This window comes from Rhipicephalus microplus, chromosome X, assembly GCF_043290135.1.
Source record: "Rhipicephalus microplus isolate Deutch F79 chromosome X, USDA_Rmic, whole genome shotgun sequence".
NCBI classification, from domain to species: domain Eukaryota; kingdom Metazoa; phylum Arthropoda; class Arachnida; order Ixodida; family Ixodidae; genus Rhipicephalus; species Rhipicephalus microplus.
Genome location: NC_134710.1, coordinates 37669586 through 37696241, shown reverse-complemented (window position 1 = coordinate 37696241; position 26656 = coordinate 37669586). Strand labels below are relative to the sequence as shown.

At 41.5% G+C, this 26656-nt stretch overlaps 1 protein-coding gene across 8 annotated transcripts in view; it reads right to left on the bottom strand.

Annotated features, from left to right (window-relative positions):
• Positions 1 to 26656, bottom strand: part of ApepP (Aminopeptidase P) — a 72074-nt gene that overhangs the window by 41385 nt on the left and 4033 nt on the right. For 4 of the 8 annotated variants that reach the window (XM_075876244.1, XM_075876246.1, XM_075876247.1 and 1 more), the window contains exons 2-11: positions 23717 to 24165; positions 21250 to 21401; positions 19559 to 19622; positions 19320 to 19424; positions 16475 to 16515; positions 12820 to 12871; positions 12500 to 12739; positions 12342 to 12423; positions 12083 to 12281; positions 5704 to 5790 (exon numbers count right to left, since the gene is read on the bottom strand). In XM_075876244.1, the coding sequence (XP_075732359.1) occupies positions 5704 to 5790; positions 12083 to 12281; positions 12342 to 12423; positions 12500 to 12739; positions 12820 to 12871; positions 16475 to 16515; positions 19320 to 19424; positions 19559 to 19622; positions 21250 to 21401; positions 23717 to 24164 (1470 nt within the window). In that variant the 5' untranslated portion in view covers position 24165. The other 4 variants (XM_075876249.1, XM_075876250.1, XM_075876251.1 and 1 more) reach the window with 3 other exon arrangements.

Genomic DNA, 26656 nt, shown 5'->3' with positions numbered 1-26656 from the left:
ACAATCCAAATTAAGACACCTTTGTTTATTGGTAGGCAAGATTTCAGTTTTTGCAACATCATGTGCGTTATGTCCATAATCAAGCAAGACCCAGTTTGGCATTAAATTCTTATGGTCACTAGAACTGCAACACCGTTTTGAGCAATATGTTTATTCCTCCTCTTGAGCTATGCACTGGTACAACGGAAGTCTTGTAATTCAGTTTTACCACAGATTATCCACATAATTTCATTGGGTTAGTAATAGTGCAGGAGTTAACTGTAAGTAGCTCCAAAAAAAAAACCAGTCAGCTACTTAAATCTTGTTGCAGTAATGCATTCACAGAATGTATTCTGAATATAATAAACAAAAACTTTCATTTAAGGTAAGAGCACCTGCAAGTTCCAATTGATTTCACAGAATATTTGTCTAAAATAGACTTGGCAGTGGCCCAAACAACTGATTTAACTTTGCGATCGGACACAATAAGCTCTGTAATAACTTGAACCAAGTGTCAACATTCTTTTTCTCGCCTTCTGCGATAGCCTAGAACAGTGATTCTCAAATGAAGGTCCGTGGACTCAAGGGGATCTGCAAAGCCATTTCTGTGATCCACGAAACCCTCACCCGCATTTTTATTTAAGTGCGACTATGCCACGTATTGATGAACTGTCCAAAATTGAGTGATGTGGCACCTTTGTTTGATGTTTTTGGTAGCAATAAAAGGCACTTGTTTCACGCTCCAGTTGAGTTAATCTACCTACCTACCCCCCTTCCCGCCCCTCTGCTGCAAGGGATCCCCCATCACTTCTACCAGTCAATAAGGGGTCCCCAACACATCCATGGATGAGAACCACTGGCCTAGAAGATAGCCCTGTTAAAAACATCCGTTTCCTGAACTAGTAAGATTGTTGGCAAGTGAGAGCTCATTAAGTTTAGTACTAGCACCTTTATGGCTACACAGCTTGCAACTCGACGTGAGGCAACAAGAACACTTGACTGGGTGCTGCAGCACAGAACTCATGCCATAAAATACAGAACTATTCTAGTTACAGAGTGTGTAGTACAATGTGATAGTGCATTCACATGCATATTTTCTGTTCCTTCCTGCTCGGAGGCAAGAAGGACAGCATTGCGCTTCCTTCAGCCCCCCCCCCCCCCCCCCCCAAACTACTTTATTATGTGGGTGAGATCTGGAAAACGCGTTCTAAATAATTGTGTGTTTAAACCACTAGTACCAGCAAAAGTTGCCCTTTGTGGCACCAGTCAAAGTCATTTATACTGAAATTGCACATCAACACGCGTCATTATATTATGGTAAAAAATAGTGTTCTACGGACAATATTTTCAAGCGTTTGTTATATCAAGGTTTACCAGTGCTTCATCAAAAAAAGAGCATGCAAAATATTGTCAGCAGTGCATACCCTGTATTAGCACACATTTATGACAACAAAGCAACCCTGCTGTCCATGTTAATAAATGCACAAGGCATTTGCGAACACTACTTTAACTCTCATTATCACGAGAAAATGGCCCTTTTTCATATGTCTCAGGGACGAACAGGTTGTCTACTAATTAGATTTTTCCATATTCCCTAACTTTTCCAGGTTTTCCATGATGATTGAAAGTAAATTCCATGACCGTCACGTCTATTTAGAAAATTCTGTGCACTGGAAACAAACCCTTGAGTGGAAAAAAAAAATTATTAGGCATTCATATAAAATAAGTAAACCTATTTACCGCACATGCTCAGAACATACTGAAATGTGGTAAATGTGAAAAAATATGTATATCTGGCTGATAATAAAACCCCTGAGCCAGACAGTGAGCAAGTTGGCTCTTTGATGTTCAGAAGAACCAGGAAGCAAACACACAAGTTAAAATTAACCGCAAATGAAAGTTTGAAGGAGCCTGAAATAGTGCGAAAACGCAGTCATAACTGCTAGGAAACCTAAAAGTGGCACCATATCGCGGCATCCGTGTAAAAAAAGGACACGGGTACCTGACCGATTCCACCACCGCTTAAGATGTGAATTGAATTAGATCCGATTCGATCTGGACTGCTGTATTTACTATTGATTAGGCGTCTCCACCTCATTTGCGCACCTCCAAAATATACGGTCTAGCAAAAAAAATATATTACTACTCGCGTATTCTGAGCCCCTTGCCTTGATAACGACTAACGACAACTTTGCGAGAAATGAGCCGTACTGCAAAGTTTTCTTTTTTATTTCCTGGAGCACATGCATGTTGGTGTTTTATTTCTCTGGGCTCTGATGCTTGAAGTACAACGAAAGTCTTCAGACGCCTGCAATGAAATCTGGGGGTAGCGTTTAAAGTGCCAAAGTTTGAATATGTGGTGGCAAGAAGAAATCTGTCAAGTTACAAAAGCTTCCTAGATTCCATACATAAATGAAAAGCGAATGTCGACATGTTACCTTCGTTTACGTACTCTTCTAGGCGCGCGATACTAAAAAATAATCCTACATTTAATAACACCATCTCAAGCAACTCAAATGAAAAACGTAGCTGATGTTACCCAAATGCTACTTTTGAAACTTGAGTTATCGCGAATAAGTGTGTAGACGAGAATGTTTGCTGTTGCCTCACCAATAATAATAATAATAATAATAATAATAATAATAATAATAATAATAATAATAATAATAATAATAATAATAATAAAAGGCATGAGATAGGCATTAGTCTAACCGGAAGGCTTTCAAACCAAGTCAAAATCATGGCCAAGACAAACATGCACAAATTTACAGACATGAGTAATGTTGTGGTTCGAAATTCAGATATACCGTGTCATATGTAAAAGACACATACATACAAATAGTGCATTTACTAACATAGAAGATAAGGAATGCTTTGGTCAACATTAATTACAAGTTGCCCAACAGAAATTTCCCAGTCTTGTTTATGCCATAAGCTGCCACGATTGTGGCAACCAGTACATCGGTGAAAGTGGTGATTTCAACAAAAAAAATGCGGTTTATTCCTCTTCTAGGAATCGGCATAGCACGATAGTGAACCTTGCCTTCACAGAGATAGTTGAGTGTTATTTGTGCATTGTTTTGCCACAATGGTGAACGAATTCATCCTACAGCAACAAGTAGCAAAATCAAGTGAAGAACGACAACCAGCTCAAAGCTTGTAGCGCACAGCACAAGCAGAAAGCACGCACGAAATGAGCATACCTAAGACGTGCGCGGACTAGCAACTGTCGCAACACGACACTTGAAGCGTGCTATTCTAACAGAAAGAAAGAGTCTAGAAACGAATGCCCAAGTATACACAGGACAAATGCAAGAAAATGTCACATTTATTACTTCTTGTGTGAGCAGCATGCTCCTTTCGCAGATGCAACAGCTGCTGATGCTACGTCTATGAGCAAAGTGACCTTCCTGCTCTCCCAAATCACATGTCCAATAAGCGCCCACGCAGGAGAGACCACGCACCATGAAGGCGGCACTGATTGAAATGCTAGAGGCCAAACCCAACGAGAGACCTTCGTGCCATCTGGCTACTGATGACAAAAACGCGCTGAAGTTACGAAGCCCTGAGGACCACCAAATGGTATATGGTGTATGAAAATGGCTTGCTGTTAGCCTTCATTGCAATGCTCGTTTCGTGGCGTTGTGGTTAGCACCGCACGTTGTCGATAAGGGGGTCGCTGGCTCTTTTCCTTCTCGTTTTCTTTTTCTTCGTAATTTGTCAAACTATATTGTTGTCTAGTGGTTAAGGCATTCGGCTGTTGACCCACAGGTCGCAGAATCGAATCACGGCTGCGGCGGCTGCATTGTTGATGAACGCGAGAATGCTGTAAGCCCGTGTGCTCAGATTTGGGCGCACGTTAAAGAACTCCAGGTGGTCAAAATTTCCGGAGCCCTCTCTCATAATTATATGGTGGTTTTGGGATATTGAATCCAAGATATTATTAAAATATATTGTTACGTAAATATGACACTAGGAATAGCTATTTAGAAGCTGTATTTTCACTTATGAATATAGCACCGACCAAGATCATAGATAGCAAGCACAGCAGACAGACCGGATCTCTTCTTCATCGTCTTTTGCTTGCAGAATTACTGACTGCTGATATTTTAGCTACATAGCAATAATGTACATCATATCTGTGACGGAAATACATCAGCAGAGTCGTTGTGGGCCTTGTCATAAAACAATTTCATGTTAAAAAGTTAAACAACACGAATACGATGACATAAAACAACGCTTGTCCTCGAATGCCTTTGCTGAACACATAAAATCTACTCTGGTAATAGGGGCGGGATTGGATGTAATTGCAGTAAACAGTGCAAAAAAAGTGCACAAGTGGCGCCATTGGCGCCACTTTCACTTGATAAATGATGCGATGCTCGTGAACACTGTTAGCTGAAGGCCTAGCAGCACCTGCTGACAAGTTGGAGAATTACGGAGAGCACCTCGCGACTCTGAAGATGAGCTCTAGTGACGAGTTTGCCAGAACTAATCGCGGATGACACGAGTGCCTGTTTTGAAAGGCAGTAAAGGGACTTCATGCAACGACGATCATTCGAAAAACTTACTCTACCCGTTTTTCATATTCTAAAACGGCCGATAATGTCAATATGAAGGTGATTAACAAAAGTTTAATTCACTCCTGTAAAAGCAGAAGTTTGAGCATAATGCAAGGGAAGCTATCACCACCACCAGTGCTTCAAAGCATTTTTGGAAGACGTCCCTGCACAGTTTAGGGGCTTTTCAGATCTAAAAGTGCTGTTTACAAAATAACTGCGCACATTTGGGATCAGGCACTACAGCTAAAACACAATGGAGGGTGAGCTTTCTGTTGCGCCACGAAAAATTGGGTCAAGAAAAATTGGCTCTCGGTCTCTTTAAACCACCATAGACATACACGTCAACTACATATTTCACCGAAAACTCTGCTGCCTATATAGCAAGCTCATCACAAAGTATTATTCAGCTTCCAGTATGACATGGGATGAAGCCATTCACTATTACTTCTAAAAGTGTATACAACTATTGCACCTCCTCAAAGGTAGGTGCTCACAAGCCGGTGCCAATAGGCACACAACTCTAGACCGGCATTATGAGGCAAACAGCCGGAGACCCCACCTTCTGAGAACATTGCAGAGTGCATGAGTTGGGCCATTTCTTTAGTCACTGAGCGCTCAACTTCAGTCATCTGGGGAGAGGGGGGGGGGCCTCTAGACTTCACAGTTGCATCCGACTATAATTGTCTTACAAAAAGGGTACAGTTTTGACATCGCCAACACTGGATTCTGGCTCCTGGTGGAAGATCCCCTGTTCGGTCACCTTCGATTCCCTCAAGACAACAGCCTCCAGTGAACCCTATTCAAAATACATTGCCCAACTTGATTAAAATGCGTGACCCCTTTAACCAACCTTTTATCACAGAAGTTCATCTTTTTCACCTTTCAGTCAAGCAAATTCTACCATGACTGACAATATACTAAACACATCAAAATAACACAGGACGTGAAAACTGAAACCTTCAACCATCAATGTGTCTAAATGCTGTTTAGTCAATAATTAGCAACTTATTATTCCCACAAGTCCAGCCAATTCTGCCAGGACTAACAATTTACCAAAGACATCAGGATAACACAGGATGTGAAAACTGAAACCTTCAACTATAAATGTGTCTAAATGCTGTTTAGTCAATCATTAGCAACTAATTATTGCCCACAAACTCACATGGGCACGTCGCATACATTCAATTTCGGTTTCATTCTTGATGGCTTTTCGAAGCATCACAGGTGTGGTAGACTCGATTCTGCGTTCCTACAAATACAAAAAAGACACTGTCACAGTTGCCAGAAAAAAGCAATAAGTGCTCATTCCCATGCACACAACATCACTTTGAACAATGAAGCCACATGCTGCTCGTGTGTGTTGTTCAGAGTACCAAATGTTTAAGCTTAGTCTACAACAATCAGGACAGTGTACAGAGCTCACAGATTGAAACGAGTCATTTAAAGGGGCCCTGGAACACTTTCTGAGCGTGGTCAGAAAACGCTGCTAATCGGTAGTCGAGGCTCCCGAGAACATGCAAGCCAAATATAGCGCAGCACGAGGCCTGGAATTCACAATAAATTTTCAACGTCACCTAAAAATTGCTTTCTTTTCTCTCAACAAATGACACTACAAAAGCTCAGAAATGACTCATCACAGCCATTGTATCAGCCACTGGCTAATTTGAGCATGGCACACTCTGTCATTGCAAGGGCGGGCGGCCACAGAAGGACGCAACTTAATGACGCGTGTGCGCGCAATCACACTAAGAAGCCACATATTCAAATAAAAAAAGAGAAAAAGTGCCAATGATTACGAGGTGCATGTGAAATACAGTGGACTCCCATTAAATGAGACTCGGTTAAACGGAAATGCCGCATAAACGAAACTCTCTAGGCTCATTTGGTTAGTCTCCTACATATTTAAGAATAAAAATTTTCGGTTAATCGGAACATTTTTTTTTTTCTCGCTTACATCGGTTAAATGAAACTAAAACGGGCAAAATCCATGAACGGTGGAAGTGGCCATGGCAGTCTGGCAACCATGAAGCAAAATGCCAAAGCTAGCCTAGCTAAGCCAATCCAGTGATTGCACATGTCCACGCACGCCGAGCAGCAATCGACGTCTCGTCGTGAGGACAGACTTGAGAAACCTATCGCTCAAGTTCAAGATGAGAACCTGTGCTCAAGTAGTGATAAGATGGTGTGTGATCCGTGAGCTCATTTCAGTGGCTCACAATGCTGCAAGAGATGCTGTAGTCCTGTTGCAGCGCTACTTTGGACACGATGGTGGCGCAGAGTTCCTGCCCAGCCTTTCAGCAATGCACTTTTACTGCGTGAGAAAGTGCTTGAACAAGACCAAACAAATAGTTATCACCTCCTTTTTTCCAATTCAGCAATATTAGCAACATTTTTCTTTCTAATCAACTATAGCAGTTGTTCTATACTTCAAAATGTTTTTGTTCAGTCGTCCACAGTTGGTGTTTTTGAAATAAAGTCATATTTCGTTCATTTTGTAGGCTTTGCTTGAATGAAACTTCTTATAAGTGGAACAAATTTTCTTGCCCCTTCGAGTTCCCTTTAAGAGGAGTCCACTGTATTTTCTTTTCCCATGCCGTCCCGTCCCTCCCTGCATGGCTTCCAGCGTTTTTATCGGGACGAGAGAAGAGAGATTGCAATTGCAGCATACAACAAATCTTTGTCGCACCGCCCGTAATGAATGTATTCTAAAAATTTTCACGGCGGTGAAATCCTGAGGCAATAAGCTTCTTTAGTGAATCCTTTCCATTGCTACTTGAAAAAGTATTGCAGGGCCACTTTACTGGTCATTACTATCAATTCCACAGTATTTAGCTCATGTTCCATCAGTGCAATACTGGCTCGTACACTCACAACAGGACTAGCATCACCTTTAGAGGTCACACTTGCAATGTCATGACTAAAGGCCGGATTTTTCAGCAGTGAAAAAGTGTGTTTTAGACACCAGAGACAGGCAGGTAAAACTCCGTTTTAGGCCTTCAAAATCATAAATATAGGCACAATAAATCTCTGCAAAAATTGAAATAATTTAAAACTAAGACATCGGTGACACGCACCTACGATGAGAAGCAAAAAAATGATATTGTTAAAGATAGCACGGAAACACCAACAGTTGAACATAGGCATGCATTTCCCGCGGGATTCGCTGATTACGGTTTTTCAATTTATTGTCGACCATTGTGAGCCAAGTGTCCACCGTCCAATCAACACTCTCCTGGGTCTTTTTTGTTTCGGCGTGGCTGGGAAGGGCAGTGCTGTAGCAAATAACCAGACCACTGGTACGCCAGAAGGGAGGGATGCCAGGTCTAATCACGTAGGATCAATTTCTCCTATGTCGGTGAACACCTTAGAAGGCCCCTCATTAGATCTGGGCATTTCGAGCTGACAAGCGTAATGGGTGCACTGGGCACTGAGGATCATGCCCATTAAGATTCGCAGAGCTACATGTCGCGAAAAAACGCCAAGTTTCTACTGAATGCTGCTTGCCCTTGTCCGAGCCTGCGACCAAAGATCAAGGAAGTGATTCACAGGAAGGAATGGTCCTGCTCTTATGTCGCTCCTTTACGCTGACATTGTTGCTCTGACATCACTCACTGAACACTATTCGTCAGAACTTGGATAAATGCTAGCTATATTTAGAAAAAAACAGACAAAAAATGTCCAGTCTCGTGATTATATCCTGCATTTTAAACGGTACCTCATTAAGAGCATTGCACATGGCATTACTCTAGTTGGCATTTGTAATTTGTGTGTCCTGTTGTGTAGCATGAACGAGGAGTACTTTGGTTTGGGCTAGCTGCTTCATAAAATTTTGAAAGCGCAAAGACAAAAGAAAAAGAAAGACAGAGCTCTTCGTCTCTATGTCTTTCTTTTTCCCCCGTCTTTGGGCTGCGCTTTCAAAAAGAGTATAATGAATAAGCGCTGAGAAAAATAATAAACACGTAAACGGAATGTCAGCTTATTATTTTTATTTTTGTTTTCAATTTCGAGTGCAAATTCCGCACGCGGCACAAGTTTGGTGCGGCACAAGTTTGGTCTCAGCATTGTCATTGAATCGTTCAGCGGGCTGGTGCTTGACTTCGTTGTTTTGAGCAACTTTTGTGCTAGATGCGAGTCGGGCCCAAAGGAAGGTGACCCTTCTTATGCAGCGTGGAAGGAATATCACCAGTGTCAGAAAAACAGTGACAAGAAGGCTGGGGAAATGGAGGTTGAGACTGCCCTCATCCTTTTCAGGAGGTCACTTGAGCGGAACAACCTGCGCTACACCACGGTGCTTTGCGACGGGGACAGCCACAGTTACCTTGCGCTACAAGAAGATAAGGTTTATGGGTATATCCCAGTGGAAAAAGAGGACTGCATTAATCATGTCCAAAAGCGTATGGGCATTGCTTTGCGCAACTTGATTGCAAAACACAAAGGCCCTAGCCTTGAAAGTCTTGGGGGAAAGGGCCCGCTTGACAGGAGACCTGATCCCCAAGCTCACCAATTATTATGGGTGGGCTCTGAAGACACACAGTGGTGATGTTGATGCTATGCACACAACAGTGATGGCCACTTATCATGACATCATGCCCAATGATGATGTGGCAAACCACACTGTGTGCCCACCTGGTCCAATTTCCTGGTGCAAACAAAATGCAACAAAGGCCAAGGGGGAGCCCATTCCCAAACATCTTCGAAAGCTGTGCCTCCACATGTCTGCCAAGCCTTACTTCCCATTTATTAGCGCTTGTCAGACAGAAAGCTGTTGCAATGATGCCAGCGAGGGAAAACCCAAAATAACAACGAATGCCTGCATTCAATGATCTGGGCGCTGGCACCAAAGGGAGCGATTCATGGTGGAGGCAGCTGTGGCAAAAGCAGTGCTCAAGTTCAATGCAGGCAATAAAAAGGCATCAGAGGACATTATGAAAAAGCTGAGCCTAAACCCCAGCTGGCAAAGCCGCAGCCGCATGGCTGAAAAGTATCAACGGCGGACGGCAGCACCAGCCAAGAAGCGACAAGCAACGGAGAACATGCACCAGTCCCTAAAAAAGTGCCACACAGGGACTCATAGTCAAAAGGACTACATGCCCGGTGCATACTGAGCATTTTCAAGTGCAGTTATGTAAATGAATCAATTTTATTTCATTTTCTCAGTTTTCTGAAAACATGTTTTTTGGTGACTTCCCTAGTTTGTGGGCTGATATCTCGCAATCTAGGACAGCTAGAGCAATAATTTTTTTCATTAACGTAAAGCCCAATCTGTGTATTACAAAGTGCTGAGAGCGAAATTTCCATTTGCTGCCCATATAAATTTAGAAGATATTAAGGGGGCAGACTGCTCTTTGGGACGAAGAAGTGACAAAAAAAAATCATTGTTTAAAACTGACATATTTGGTATCTGCAAGTATTTCGCTATCTCTGCGAATTTTCACACACCAGGAAGTGGTAATTTTTTTGTAATGTCATTCTAACTGTCCAGATTCTTGGTGCTGTTAACATGCAAAATCTGCAAAAAAATGGGGAACCAACTTCGAGGCCTCTTTATAATTTGCCGACACCTGTGTTAGAAGCTCTGCTACGAATTTATGAGCACTTCTATGAGGATTGCAAAACATGCACACCATGATTGTCGCTTTTTGAAGAAGTTGTGTGTTTTCAATTTTTTCCATTTTTCTCGAAAAAGTAAATTTACAACTGTTCAATTTTGAGGCCTCAATATCTCTGCAGTTAGGGCAGGTATAATAATAATAATTCTTGCAATGGGAACTTGTATGCGTGTAGGGTGTAAGTATGGGAGCAGAATTTAGAGAACAAGCCTTTTTAATTAATTATTCATCAAAATTTTAATACGATTTCAACTGCTTTTGAAAATGGATAGTTCATTTTGCTGTAAAATAATAAGGAAAGGCTTAAAAACAAAAAAAAACTCTTGCATTATTTCAATCTATAGTCATTAGTCTATGTTGTGATATTTTAAATATCACTTTCAATTAAGCACTTTTTAGTATGACGGCTTTAAACAATAGGGAATTAACTTCAGTTATCTCAGGAATAAGATGAGTTACTGGAAAACTAATTAAACATTTCAAAACAGCAGAAAAAACTGCATAATTCTGTGCAGTTTGATCAAGATCACTGAAGAAATAACAAAAAATGTTAACAAAAATAAAAAAATGAAAAAAATACAGAAAAAAATTTAATTGAAAAATGATATATTGACCAAATTTACAATTCCCATTGCCACGTCCCCCCTCAAATAGCGCTCATATAGGCACTAATTTGAAAAACAGGCATTCATAGGTACTTCTATACATTTAGGCATTAACACCAAAAATAAGCATTTCAAGGCACTTTAAAAACACTATAAAAGCCCTTCCTAGCCTCTAATTCATGCTCATATATCAAAATGACACGATAGGAACGCAAGGAACTAAATACAGTCGCCGACCGATTTTCCGGACTCCAAAAATTCGGACTTGTTGGATATTCCGGACTTCATAAATGCACCGTCAGGGATTCCATAGAGCTAATGCATTGTTTTGACCGATTTTTCGGGCGAATTTGCCCCTGAAAGTTCGATTTTTCGGACTAAATCGCTCGTTTTGTGCCACGTTCCAAGCCATTGTGAACGCCGCCATGTTGGATTTTCTGTCGGCTTGGCTAAGCTTGGTCTTCAAATGCCTTTCCTGCCTCCGAGATTGGAATGCGCACGCCATGTTTTAAGTTTCGGAGGCCGTGTTTGCTTTTTAAAAGACGCGGTGATGGATGCCGTTTTTTCGTCTTCGGTCAGCACTATCGTCATCACATCGCACGAGGAGGAGGCGAAAGAAGGATTCTTTTATTGTCGTTGCAGCTTTTTTCAGTCGCCATTCTGCACGTGTTGTGTCGCGTAGCGTCGAGACGTTGTGTGCTTCGCAGCGGCTATCTGCGGCATCGAATTTTGTGTTCTCGGTGCCATGGCTCCGCTATCTGTGCCATCGCGGGAGCCAGGTGGTGTGAAGAAGCGTGGGAAGTATACGACCCTGACGATGGAGAAGAAAGCTGCCATAATCAAGCTAATAGAGAGTGGACGTTCGCAGCTAGATGTCGCCGGATGGCGGTCGTCGTCCGACGACAACGACGACCGCCAGCCGTCGGAGATCGCCAACGCGGTGACAATTTTGTCGAGCGTTTACGGCGACGATGTCACCTTGGCGCAAATACGGGCAAACCAAATTGCCTCCAAGCGTAGTTTGAGGCAAGGCAGCATCAAGGACTTTTTTAAACCTGCCTGATGCAATAAACTTCAGATTTTTTGCGAAAACGAATTTTTCGGACTGTTCGATTTTTCGTACTTTTTTTCGGTCCCCGCCAGGTCCGAAAAATCGGTCGGCGACTGTAGGCATTTGCCTATAATCCGTTCTCTAGTCATGACATGTTTATCTCAAAACAATTACGAATACCAGTTGTTATGCCTGAAGTTCTGATGTTGCATTATCATTCATGAGCACTGTACAAAGTTGCACACCATGCTTAAAGGAGCTATAATTCAACCCTACCTTGGGAACTTGGCTGACAACTGCATAGCTTGAACAACTGCTGACCCAAAATTTGCCCGTCAGCTGGTTGATCAGCAGGGAAAGGAATTCCTTAAATACACGGTACGGCCTGATGTCAACTGCAAGGTTCTTTTCATTTCTGTCTATTGAGAGGTGGCGCTGAAGTGTGGCACTTAACTTGTTTTCATCTATAAAGAGACTGAAAAAAAAATTGTGTTAGCAAGAGAACAAGCCAACAAGGCCACACGACTGAGCTTACTATGCAGAGTCCATGGTGACCACAGCATATGCAAAAAAGACAGGATTGTAATCAATATCCGAGCCCCTGAGATTGAAGAGCCCTGCAAAGACAGCACAATTACAAAAAAATTCCAAATGAAGCAAACCACGCTGGCCTATCAGCATCATTCCACATACATGCTATTTCATCCAAGGCTGTAATCACTAATGCTGCTGCTGACTTTTGGCTCATGTCCTGCCGAATGTCAGAAATTTTCTCCTGCCAGAACTTCCCAGTGTAGATGATGGAAAGTGAATCAAGAGGGCGGCTAGGTGGTGAGGGCCGCTCCTCCCAAATCATATCGACTAGATTCTGTGAGACTGGCACCAGGGAATGACCTGACGCATCCAGTTGGTTGCTGAGCAGCTTCCAAGCATCTGGAAAAACATTCAGTCAACTTGTAAAGTCCTGTTTTGTACAACCAGAAATGAGGGATCCTTCACACTTAAATACTCACCATAAGGCATGAGAAATGGATCCACACCTACCCTGCTACCAGTTGACAGCACCTGAAGAAACAATAGCAGCAAACACTTTTCATATGGCTAAACCAGGGCAGCTACAGCTGTATGGCTATACCTGTACAACACCCTATCTCTACATTTACTGAAAAAGCTGCACTAAAGTGCAGCATTAATAAGCATGGAGCCTCAGCTGCAGGTTTGGTTCATCTGTGCCCTAGCATTCCAAAAGCTATAATGAAAAGCTCACAAAAAACTGTAGTAGCCAACTGCATTTTATTTATTCGTTAGCTTCACTATGAGACGAGGCCAATACCAAAGCCATTCACTTGTACCACATCGTGATGATTTTTTAACACATGGACTCCAAGGCCACCAATGCATTATCACAGTTTTTTATGTGTACTGCAGGCAGATATTAAGCAGATACATCTGTACTTGCTGTCAACAAGCTATGTCGCAACAAATTACACAAACTTACCATTGAAGTGAGCATTACAGCATGCTTGGACTGGTCACACACTGTTAGTCCTAGTACAGGTGACCCTCCAAATGCAGTCATACTTCCAGACAAATATATATTTTTTTAAGATTTCTATAGTTCAGACATCATCATCAACAGCATGACTATACTGACAGCAGGGCAAACATCTCTACCATATTTCTGCAATGAAATAGCCCTGTGCTAGCTATCCACATTTCCCTCGTGTAAGCATTTTAATCTCTTCTGCCCATGTATCTTTCTGCGCCCTGCCACACTTGCCTTCTCTTAGAACATTTTGCTTTTCATTAGATGCTATTCTCATTCCCATATTCCTTGGTTTCTACTAAGGATGCCATTAACAAGTGTTTGCAAACACACTCCACTCTTCTTTTGTCTTTCAATGATACACCTATCATTGTCCTTTTCATGGCTCACTGCGTCATCCAAAATTTATGCTGAACCCATTTTTTCAAGCGTCAGGTTTTATGTTCCACGGGCAAGTCCAGTAAGATGTAGCTGTTACATACTGGTATTTGCATTACTGGTTAGCTGTAATTCACAAACCAAAAATACCTACTAACTGCATTTTGCTCCATTCTTATTCTTGTAGTTACATCAGTCTCGTTGTTGAGTAAGCTTAAAATATCACAAACACCCTTCAAACACGTTTGGTGGCCAAGAGACCTTCGCCAGGGTCTTGTACCTATTTTAAAGACAAACAAACCTTTTTGCAACACTGACTGGTTGAGGCTGGCACTTATGCCACGGAGGACGTACACGCACAATTCTGTAGCAATCGTGCGTGCCAAATGTCCCTCAATAATATGGGTACGAGGTTCTGGCCCTAATCAGCTAAAATTCGTGATGAATAAAATAAAACTCAAGCAGCAAGATGATGCTTGTTTCATTTTTCGCTGAGAACCGCATATTGTTAAGTGACCGAGTCATGGCCCCAGGGTTCGTGAAATGAAAATGCAGCTGCCTGGTTGTAACTTTCCCTGCCTCAATAAGAATTGCATGCCGATTCCGAAATATTTTGAAGCAATATTCAGTCTATAATTAATGACACCCGTTTGAAATTGCCATTTTCTTGAGCTCATAAACAACATTGTGGCCCTACTGGCTGCCATAGGCACCAACAAGCTGACATTAGTGAAACGTCGTGGTAAGAGAAGTTATAAACAAAATGTTAGCTTTCTTTTGCTTTAAAATGATGAATGTATAGGAACCTAGGAAAGAAAAAAATAACCGCAATTTTTGCAATCTAAGCTGTGTATACTGTGGAGTTACAGCAAGCAATCTGCTTGGTTCTGCTTTCAACATCCTGGCTTTGTCACATGTTTTCTTGGCTCGCTCCGCGCCGCATTCCAGTGTCTTTCTTACTGGTTGCGTTAGGTAGCCTTTTGCGGCTATGCGGTTGAGTTTTACGGCATAGATGGGTGGCTAAGCCACCCATCTATGTTTTGGGTGGCTTAGTCCTCTCTATGCCTACCGTGTGTGTCGTTGGACAGTGGTGCACAACCTATCAACGTTAAAAGAACGTTCAGGACAGCTTTACAGCTCCGCAAACGAGACGGTATGATGCTACAGACCTTGGTCAACTACGGTTCAGCAAACGTCCCTGCGTCGCCATGTTTTATCGTTGACAGAGATGTTTCGTGGTGTTGATGGTACAGTTGAGGGGAACGCGAGCGGAAAATTGTAATTTTGCTTTTTAGCTATTAGATGAACTCAGACGATGAAACGAGTCGAGGTATAGTATTGAATGAATAGCCAAGATTCCGAATACACATGTGGTTGAAAATTTTCGAAAAACGCTTCACGACCCCTTTAGAGACAGAAACCAATGTTCCAGGGAAGGTCATACATAAAACACAAACAATATCATTATACTAATAGCATGAAAGCCTAAATGTTACTGTGGTAAGAAAAAGAAGAAAGAACATTCTTTGAGAAATGTTGAGTTCATGCGTGTAAAGACAACCAACAAGTCCAGTCTTTGTACTTACCACGCCAGTCTCTGAACTTACTGAAAAGGTAGAAGACCTTTTGTATCACATTAAGGCCTCAGCCACACTACAAGTTGAAAGGCGCAGTTAACCTTTATGTGACAAAAAGTAATCATCGCACACAAGTCAATAGGCATAAGACAAGCCACCATAACTTGGCAGTCGGCAAGTACACTAGGCTCTAAGGAAACTCAATCATAGATTCATTGCATATATGTTTTAACTGTTAGTACAGAGGTTTCGCTGTACCAAGAAGTGATTGTAATGTGATAGTGACAATCACAGCCACATGGTTTCTGCTGCTCCACCAATCATCTAAGTAAGACCGAGCCTTTACACGGATACTGCCGCTAGAAAATTTTGATTTTAGACTTTATATCTTCATTTTACTTGGTGTGATACAAACAAAAACTAGTGTTCCACCCTAAGACAAGCTGTGGTCCTCTCAAAAGGACATTGCCCTTCGGAGCTAAAGAAAGCCTTTTGAAATTCTTGATCAATTTTTACGCAACTTGGCAACTTTATGTAATAATTTATCAGCTGATGTAAAATGTGCACTTACTTTTCTAGTAGGGAGTGTATTTTTTAAGATATCAAACATTTGCAAGCCTTGTTGAAAGCAAGTATTTCTCCAAACCAAGAATACGCCACGTAAATCAGCATATTATAAATTTTGGGCAAGAACTGTTCACAACAGAAAAAAAAGGGTGTTCCAAACCCATTACAACAAACCAGCTTGATATTGACTAACGAAGTACAAGAGCAGGAGGACTGCTTTGCACATTACATTAACAATACAGAGATAACTGAATATTCAATTTATTACAGCATTGGCATACACTAACAAGCGGTCATGCAAAGAGTTCGCACAACTGATTCATGTCAGATTCAGGCAGTCTTTCGGGTCAGCTGCCAAGCACTGTAACCACTAAGCCACCACAGGGGCATCAGTTTAATCTAGTAAATCATTTTTTAAGAATGGCACTATTATTATTTCAGAAGTGATAAAAATAAATTATTGCAACTCCATAATGTTGACAAAAAAATTTGAGTTACGAAGTCAACTAAGACAAGATAGAAAACTTTAATACAACTGTAATGTTAACATATTAAAAATTTTCGTTATGAAGTCAAGAAGGCATGGGGTTTGAAATTTACCTTGCAAAGCCACTCTCCCTGAGATGGTGTGCCTGGTATACCTGTAGAAAACAAATGGGGTAAGAAAATAAGGAAGAAATGGAGAAGGACAGAGAGAGGGAGTGACTGTGTAGGATGGTGGTTAAGCGGTAACTATGTATTTATGCAGACAAGGTAGAAATAAGGTTTACACAGCATACACTACTAGACAATTCCTTTAATTATGGAGGCTAAAAACCACACTTTAACTCAGCAGATGCAATGTCCGGAGCTGTTTTTGGCAAATAAATATATAAAAAAAGAATGGCATCATCACACCATAATGACAATATGTCAAGCTGCTTCAAACAGCATACCTACCACTAGTACATCCACCAAGTGGCCCACAGAGTCACTGAATTGCCTTACATGTTTTGCGTTCCAATACCGATGGATACAAAGAGTCACTCAGATAAAGCAAATTATGCCTTCTAAAATATGCAGAGAGCTATCAAAATCCACATACACAAAATATAAATGCCCTGAAAAGTGCTCATCTGAAATTTAGAGGGACACTAAATTAAAATGCCAAATCAGTTTAAACTGGTTTATGGGCTATGGGAGACTCCACTTAAGAACCCCAGGTTCTTAGCCCCTCAAGTGTACTATTTCTTCAAAAATTTGCTAACCCAAAGTGCCTATTTCTTTTATTGCTGATTTCGAGTCATACTGAACTAAAATGCAACTTCTTATGTTGAAAAAATACTTACACCCATTCTAAGTCAAATCATTTCAATAAATATATTTCTGAAAATTACATAAAAATCCAATAGCCTGCTGCTAATAAATATTGCAAATCACATTAAAAAAAATAGTCACAAATGCCTCATCACTCTTCGACTGTCACATCATAATCAGCCATTGGCCATTTCACCCAGCAAACTGAGGAAACCTTGAGCAAGGATTGTCAACATCAAACTACACACTACAAAGCACTCAGAATATTTGCTTCACATATGTTGTTCATCACCAGAAAAATCGATCAATTTAAAATATTCACTGCCTTCTTTACTTCCAATTTTAACGTAAGCATGAGTATTCAAATCATCGTGATTGAAAGATGATCAAGATGATAAGCTTCTTTTTTGGGCTGATGGACCAGTTGTGCATGTGTTGCCTCCACCGGACGCTATGCTCTCACACAAAAACCACACCTCTGCTGCAGGAGAATCTTCACTAAACTCGGCAACAACTTATCTTTACATTGAAGGAGGAGCTCCAGCACATTCATGTTGCTACACAAGTAGTACGGCAGCTAGCGGCTGATTTCGGTTTTGCTCGCACATATTGTGAACTAGTTTAGAAAATTATATGCCTAGGAAGTGCGGATGGGGGAGAAATCTCGGTGGTTCAATGTACTTTTTAGTGTTATATTACGAGTATATCTTTCTTGGAAAACTGAACGGTGCACTTGCGGCCGCACACTGACCCACTACGCCATGAATGTCATGTTTGCTTTAAAAAATGGGCATGCTGACAAAACGGTGCTGTCTAAGAAATTGACAAAGAAAGAATTCCTGCAAAGTGAACAGTAACTACGTTTGACCTGAGACTTCCCGCAACTGTTTGTCTTATAAGAAAATAAAGCAGCATTTATTTCAGCAAGACAAAAATTAGAAAGATTATCCGTAAACATAAGTACTGTTTCTCGGCACGACTAAGGCTGAAAGATAGTCCAATATATCTGGAAATGTGTAGTTTGTGGAGTTAATGTAAAGAACATAGAGTTCTTAATATGATTATAAAATGTAATGCTGTAGCTTTTTACAGTACAATATCATGTAAATGAAAATAACACATTACGTTCTTAACCTACTAGTGCCACACATCAATGTCACATTTATCCCACAAAATTACAAACTGCTGCATTGCTATTTAATTAGCTTTATTGAGAGTGTTTCAAGGCCTCTTTATTATGCAAGTTATAAAAACAAAAATATGGATAGGAAGGAAGGAAAACGGGAGGAAAAGAACGGCAGGGAGGCTAACCAGCCTATAGGCAGCCAGTTTGCTACCCTGCACATGGGAGGGGGATGGGGGAGACGAAAGATACGAGAGCAGAGGTTATAGCTGTGATAGGTTATAGCTGTGAGAGTGAGCTATAGGCACGGAGCTGAAATATGTTCTTTCTCTGGAATGCAAACATGATTGAACCTAACATTTTATACTAATGAAGGCAAGAGCCTGATCCCTATGAATTGTAGAGTAAACCATGATATGATTATGAGAGACGCCATAATTCAAGGCTCCAGAAACTTTGACCACCTGGGAGTTTTTAACGTTCACCTAAACCGAAACATAGCAGTCTCAAGCATTTTCACCTCCATCAAAAAAGCAGTCGCCGCAGCCCGGATTTGATTGAGCGACATGCGGAGCAGCCGCCACACACCATAACCACTAAGCCACCAATGCAGGTAAAAGCCAGATTATGAGAGAACATTCCCTGCAACAGATGTTTTCCCACACATTTTTCGAGATCTAGGAGTTGCCTCCACAAGATATGCATTCTTCTCTAAAATACCAACCCATGTCAAATGCTTGCACACGCATAAAAAGGCACTTACCTCCAAAGTAAAATTAGCTAGTAACATTCACAAACTAAAAAAATTGACCTTGATGCAAACGTTTTAAATAGTCTCCAAAACTACACTCAGAAAAAAAAAATGCCTCAACCTAATTTCTGGGGGGGAGGGGGGGCTAAAACAAAAGAAGAATCTTGACCTTTGGAAAACATAAAATCTGAAGACACAAAATTACAAGTACCATTGCGTTTCTTATGTGAAAGCACTTTGACAGCCCTTTAACAGTTATCTTCCATGAAACCTACCATCTTTCATGAGGATCCAATTGGAGTCCAACTGTTGTTCTGCTTGCAGAAAGTATCGACCATCAGTCCAGAGTGCGGCATGATCCTCAGTCACAATGGCTGTTCCTGCAGAACAGGAGAAAGATCATCATTAGAACGCTGCACCAGCAAGCAGCAACTTGAGCTTTATAGCAATGCTTATGTGTGCACACATAAGCAATGCTTTATGTGTGCAAGAAAGTAATAATAACGAAACTTACCAGCACTTCCACTAAATCCAGTGAGAAAAGCTCTTCTTTTATCACAAGGTGCGATATATTCACTCTGAAAAAACAAACAAACAATTGAAAAAAACACAAGCACAAAATACTAGCATGAATAATGCAAACTCAACTGCAACTGCAGTGTGAACAAACAAATACCCATAAAAAAAGTCAATTTTTCTCAAGAAAGCTAAAGGAAAAATAAAAGCAATAAGTGCTCTGAAAAAATAAGGCAACACTAGCTGCAGAATCTTTAATAAAAGTATAAGGTAATGCTAGCTCCAGAAGCTTTAAAAGCTTAGGAGCAGGCTGAAAGTGCAGACCACAGTATGCATACATATTTGCATAAATCAAGTCCCCCCTTATCCCCTAATTGATTGACATGTGGGGTTTAACGTCCCAAAACTACCATATGATTTTGAGAGACGCCGTAGTGGAGGGCTCCGGAAATTTGGACCACCTGGGGTTCTTTAACGTGCAGCCAAATCTGAGCACACAGGCATACAACATTTCCTCCTCCATCGGAAATGCAGCCGCAGCAGCCGGGATTTGAACCCGCGACCTGCGGTCAGCAGCCGAGTACCTTAGCCACTAGACCACCGCGGCGGGGCGCCCTTCACCCCTATCCTTACACCATGCGGTATCCCATGTCACGTGGTACTCCAATATCAACAAGAATGGAAGCTTAAAAATGTCCACATAAAACTAGCAGCCATTTCATATAAAGCCCCACAACACAGCAGAGCCAGCAACTCTATCCTGCTCCAAGGTGTAGCCACGCAGCAAGGTAGACAGCGACACCCATTATGACACTCCTGTGGGACTTGGTGAACGCTCATACTTGGCAAAAATAAATCTGGCATCTAGCATACATGCTACAAAATACCGATCAGTGTTTCTGAATCTGTTCATTCCAGATACGTGGATTCACCACTCCAGTTTTTTTGTTTTTTTTTCCATCTCATCCTGCTCAGTCTAACAGGAGGCAGAAGTAGCAATGGACACACTTTTCCTCTAACACAGTGCCATTTGGCCCACATGATACTAAACACTGATCAGTGTTTCTCAATCTGCCCCTTCCAGATACATTGAGTCATTACATTTGTTCACATCATTCCAGGAGCTACACACACGCAATTGCCAAGGATTCAAAATTGTCGAAACAAGAGGCATGAGCAAGTGCAGGGCTTATTTGCCAGTGCCTCTAGTTTCTAATAAATGAAAACAAAACAATGCAATGTGAAAGTCACTCACACAATCTACCTTAGCAGCTCATCACAATAAAGTTACGTATTAAATGGCATCCTACATATGCATTTTGTACAAACCAGTTCAGCAATTTATAGCTTTATGACACCAATTTCTGCTTCTTAATGTAGCGATCTCATCGAAAGAATGTAACTCAGATATTGCAGAGAAACACAACTGAAAAGCAATTCTGTACTAAGCTGATGAAGTGGCCACATTAGTTCGGACTTGCTACATAATGCACAAAACACACAGGGTGAAAAACATGCATCAGGTCTTCTTCATCCTGTGCGCTTAGCACCATTTACAATTACACAACACTCCTAAATGCAAAGCCAGCCTTTGACAAGAAACACTACAAAACTTGCATGCAAAACTGAGAAGTTAAAGAAGTCTAACATAAAGGTTATTACTATTATTATGTATTTTACAGTGCATACCTGATGGGCATCTCCAGATGGTACTATGTAGGCCTGAATCGTTTCGCAGACTATAGTCGTATTTTTCATTAGCGCTCGCAGGCGTTTGAGCAATGTTCCCGTATTTCGCAGTGCCATGTCTAGTGGTTCCGATGTGGAGGGCTCATCCGCTGCTGCAAAAACAGAAGAAAAAAACAGTTTAATACCTTTCGCATATATCCCAGGCAGGCAAGCAAGCATCAGGGTAATACAACATCAGAGCAGCTCTACCCTAAAAGGACTACTGGATGAATGATGCGAGACAACAGCACATTCATGCTCACTGTAGGACTATAAAGTGATCGAGCTTTCACCCCCACTGGCACAAAATGCAAACAAAGCCATAAAGGAACACAAAAGAAAAGCAAACAGTCTGGAGCAGAAAGGTTCTGCCAACGGCGCAATATCCAAAGCCTGCACACGCCAGCCTTATTACGGACTATACAATGTTCGCACAAAGTTGGCAACTGAGCCCGAGTTAATCAACCAAGTAAACATCTCTTATACTAGCATATCAGGCAAAAACATTAAACCTAAACACTCAAAAAACATTAAACATTCGCAGTGCACATGTAATAAAAAGAAAGCTATCAAATGCTACAAACAAAAGACACAAAAGACAACCCTAAAATATGTTGCAGCAAATGCACTGCTTTTGCATTTTAACTTTAACCCGACCTCATATTATTGATAATATATTACAGTAAATTGAGTAGACAATGTCAAATTTAGACTGCTGCCAAACCTGCCAACCAGAAAAAGCAGCAAAGGACATTCTCACTGCAATGCTGCAATCTACCACATGGATGCAACATGCAGACACAGCAAAACATACACCACTGACAAAATCACATGTACAAGGTACAATCAGGCATTGTCGGACCACTTCATAAGAGCCACTGAAAAGGCAGCAAAATACCACCACACAAAAACCAAGAACAGTTTCACATAAAAAACATGAGACACAGTGGCAATATTATATATATATATATATATATATATATATATATATATATATATATATATATATATATATATATATATATATATATATATATATATAGACATTAACAGATCAAACTATTTTTATAGAAATAAAAATATTTCTGTGAAGCTCTATATGATGACATGCTTTACAAGCTTTATAGATGTACATGTAATGAAAGAGGGCACGATCAGACATGCCTTATTTATCCCTATGATGGCAATATCACTCACAATCACATTTTTTTACACTAATGTAATTGTTGCCATGCAAAAAAAAGAAAAAAATGTCTTCACTGTGAAAGCTCACCCACAAAACCTTGCAGAAATGCATAAAACCTCCTTCATACTTTAGAAAGCTGCCTACCTCACCACTGAACATTAAGCAGTCAGTCTCAAAGTAGGCCACTACAGTCAGTCCTTTAACACGAACAGCTTGGATGGAGAGCTCCTCTAAATATAACCATGAGTAACAGTTGCTAAGAAAACATATAATGGAACTCTCGCAACTCTCTCGCTGAGGCACTTCCACCCTGGTAGTTAGAAACGGATAATCTCTAACAAAATTTCTGTTCTCCAAGCCCACATGCTTACTAAGCGTGCCTGAATATTTACCATCACTTAAAGCGTTGGCTTGCGCAGCCGGCGATCTACCGGCCATGATCGCGAGGCCAGAACCACTTTGACCGGCGAATCGCCGGCTGCTTCGAAAATTGTTTTTGACAATGTTTCATAGATGGCGGCACATTATTTTTGTTTGCTGAACAAGTTCTCCGCTAGATGGACAGCTCTCTGTTTTCTAAGCTTCTTCTCCTCTTTTAAGTGCTAAGAGGGGTGCATTTTTCCGGCTTTCTGGAAAGATGGTTCCACAGAAAAAAAACCCTGTCACAGCCTCACCAATATGCCTTGCAAGCCACCAAGTAGGCTCATTTTCCTCGTAAAATATTGCCAACTAACTTTTATATCGACATTCTGCAAGCCTATTGTTTCTGCTCAGTAACAAAAGGAAGTAAAAAAATTTTTTGTAGAAGTTTGCACCTCAATTTGTCAATGATACTTGACAGTACAAATATCCTGCAACAGGAATTAGCAATGTACACAAGTATCTGCAAGGGTATTTGAACGCATGCATAAAGTACACAGAGTGGCAACAGCATTTCATTACTTTAAGGCAAAAGTAAAAGCAAGAAGATACGGCTAAGCTTCACCAGACAATTGTTTTTTAATCTATGTTTCTGTGAACAAAAAACAGTGGAGATGCACTCATGACTACGTTGTCCAATGCAAGTTACACAACACGACCGTGTAGTGGCCAACACAGGCCCTATCAAGACACGTACACTGGCAAAGAGGCGTGCAAGCCCTGGCAGCAGGCGAGCACGGCTAGGGAAGCCGTGTACATTCCACGAGGCAGACATGCGGGTACTAAGGGGGGTAGGGGGGCAGGCAGCAGACCGCGACGTACTGTTGGCATATAGCCAATTGTCTTCTGGACGGAAGTCGCGCAGCTGGAGCAGGGAGGGCACAAGCTGGTGGCGGGGCTTGCAGACGGTGCCCTTAAAGCTGGGGAAGGTGGGCATGGCCAGGGCGGCCACCTGGTGGCTTGAGGCCAGGTACTTGAGCGTCTCCGTGAACAGGGTGGGCAGGGTGGTGGCATCGTCCTGGGCGCGCAATTTCAAGTCCGACACCACCTGGTCCACCTTGTTCCGCCAGGCGTCCGGCGGGTGGTTGTGCTTGTTGTTGGCCTTCTTGATGCGGCTGTAGACGGTGACGGCCCGACCGGGGCACTGCCGGTCCCGAGCGCAGCGCCAGTACACCGTGCCCTCCTTGCCGTCGCGCACCTTGTTGTAGCGGTGCCCCTCGTACAGCAGTGCTATGCCCCCCCGCTGGGTGGCCACGTACTGGCACTCCATGCTGCAAGCGCACCGCCTGCCCTCAGCAATAACACTAATACGGCACATAGTGGGCCACTCGACCAGCCAAGAAAAAGCAGTGCAATAAAATCCCTGAACCGTTGAAACATTGCAATATGAGCCCTGAATAGTCGAGCTGCGGGTGTGGCACACAGCCAGTAACTCCGGAGAGTCCAAGTACAAAGAGCATTACCAAGGCACAGAAAAACAATTACAGGCCTGCTTTTATGTCTGCTACAAACTATGATTTTACTTCAACATCCACAAGGAAGTTTGCCACAGAACATTTCTCAGTCTTTAAGCTTGCTCTGTCATGTGAAACATTCAATAAGTATGGTCAGCAATGTTCCAATGAAAACCCCAACTATGAAAAGAATTAGTTACACCAGATATTATGGTGTGAAAGCAACTGGACTACGTTGTACCAGTCACAAGGTAACAAAATGCAAAACGTTTCTTTTAAAAACACTGATAACATTACACTAGAGAATAAGTGGATCATACAAAATTATTGAATTAGAATGCCAAGGTTGTTCGTATAATTTGCCAAAATATTTTTGTATTTGCGATGCAACATTGGGGCATGTGATTAAGATTTGTATTACTGCAGATAACTCTTGAGATTTCCCCATGGCAGTTACTTTGTGTAAGTTACTTGTGTAACTTTCAACTCCTAAGTAAAGAGTTGTATGTGATGGGTTTGCTTCTGATTCAAAGTCAGCATAGTATAACCTCAATAAATGGTTCTAGGCACCATTGTTTTTTCCCCTTGCCAACAACGGGCTTAACCAGATGATGCTTATTACTTATGCAGGAGTCCCATTGTCATTGCTGTTTTAAGCTAGAAAATTTGTTTGTTGGCTGTCATTAAGGGGTATTTTATTTCTGTAACTGCATTCTATCTGGTCAATGAAGGGCATTCATCTGTCTTTTCATCGTCTAAGCACTGCAACATGGCTTGGGACTCAGCACAAAGAAACATACCGTTGCTCTTCAAAGCCATTATAAGGCAAAAATTATCATGATGTAAAGCTTTAAACTCAGAATTTAAATGCACTACCTGCTTCAAATAAAGCCCGAACAGCAGCAAGAGTTGTCAATGGTATAGTGCACACCATCCCGTCATCACCATTGACAAGCACAGATATCCGGTTTGGCAGCATTGTTCTATCTCCATGTGGTGCGACATTTTTACTTCTGTTATAGATCGGATATTTTGATGAAAATTGAAATGACCAATAGAGCTCTGCTTACCCATGCCAGCCACCCTTATCACCATATCAAAACTAGAACAGAATATATATATATATATATATATATATATATATATTGCACTATAAGGGCACCATGCAGTGCTGGCTATTCTGATGTGCACGCCTGTCAATGGTGATGACGGACGTCATGCACTATATTACCGCTCATGCTTGCTACATTTCACGTTTTATTTGACGCTGATAGCACAGCTTTTAGTGTGCTTAATGCATCACGCATACAAGGTGTTCACTGTGTGTGTGTTTTACAATACAGATCATCTATCAAAATCCCATGACAGTCATGCCCCAGAGGTTTTCGCGCACATACTCTATGGCGAGGTGAAAATACTTTCCTGCAACTGAAATGACCCTGTTGCAACTGATTAACGAAGACTTTTTTTATTAATGACACGAGGGTAGTTGTTCATATTAGCAAATTATAGTGCATGACATTTTAAGGCACACCTATTTTTTAGACGTCAGAATAATTGTACGAAATTCGAGATATTTATGATCGAATTTCGCAGGTGAAATCAAAACTCATTGCACTTGGCACGCACGAAATGTCGCAACTACCCACAAGACGTGACGAAATTTGAATAAAGGCATGTTGTGGCCACATCTTTTAGTGAAAAGCAGCAAGTCACCTCACTTGTGCCAGTGGATCACCCTACCTTTGCAGGCGGTGTTTGGAGCTTATCTGTTCCTTCCAAGCTGTGCACAAGAAAACAGCAATATAAACCCTTCCTTTTTCTGTGAAATATAAAACTTAGGGGCACCCACAGTGGGACTTCTTCTAGATGGGCAAAATAGTTTTTATCTCTTGTTTATATTTTAAGAAAAAAAATGAGTAAGCACCCGAAAAATAAGTCTACCTTTCTATGTCAGAATGCTTGCTTCATGCCTTATCGGAAACATTATCTCTACAATAACGTTCTTCAAAAAAGTAAAGTAAACAACACAAGGTACTCTTTGGAAGACCTGAAATTAAGATCGAGGAGTGTGCATCAGATTATTAAAAGCCCCCCCCCCCCCCCCAAAATCTGATGGGGGTGCTGATTCGACCCCATACCTTCACTCAGTCTGACTTTCACATTACTTTTCAATGCCCAGGGTTACGGATACGCATGTCTTTGGTGATAATTACGACCAATGACTCCCGATCTTGCATTTAAAGAACTTTTTACTTCTCACCTTTACCCCGGAAAACAGGGAACCAATGGTAACGCCTCTTATGAT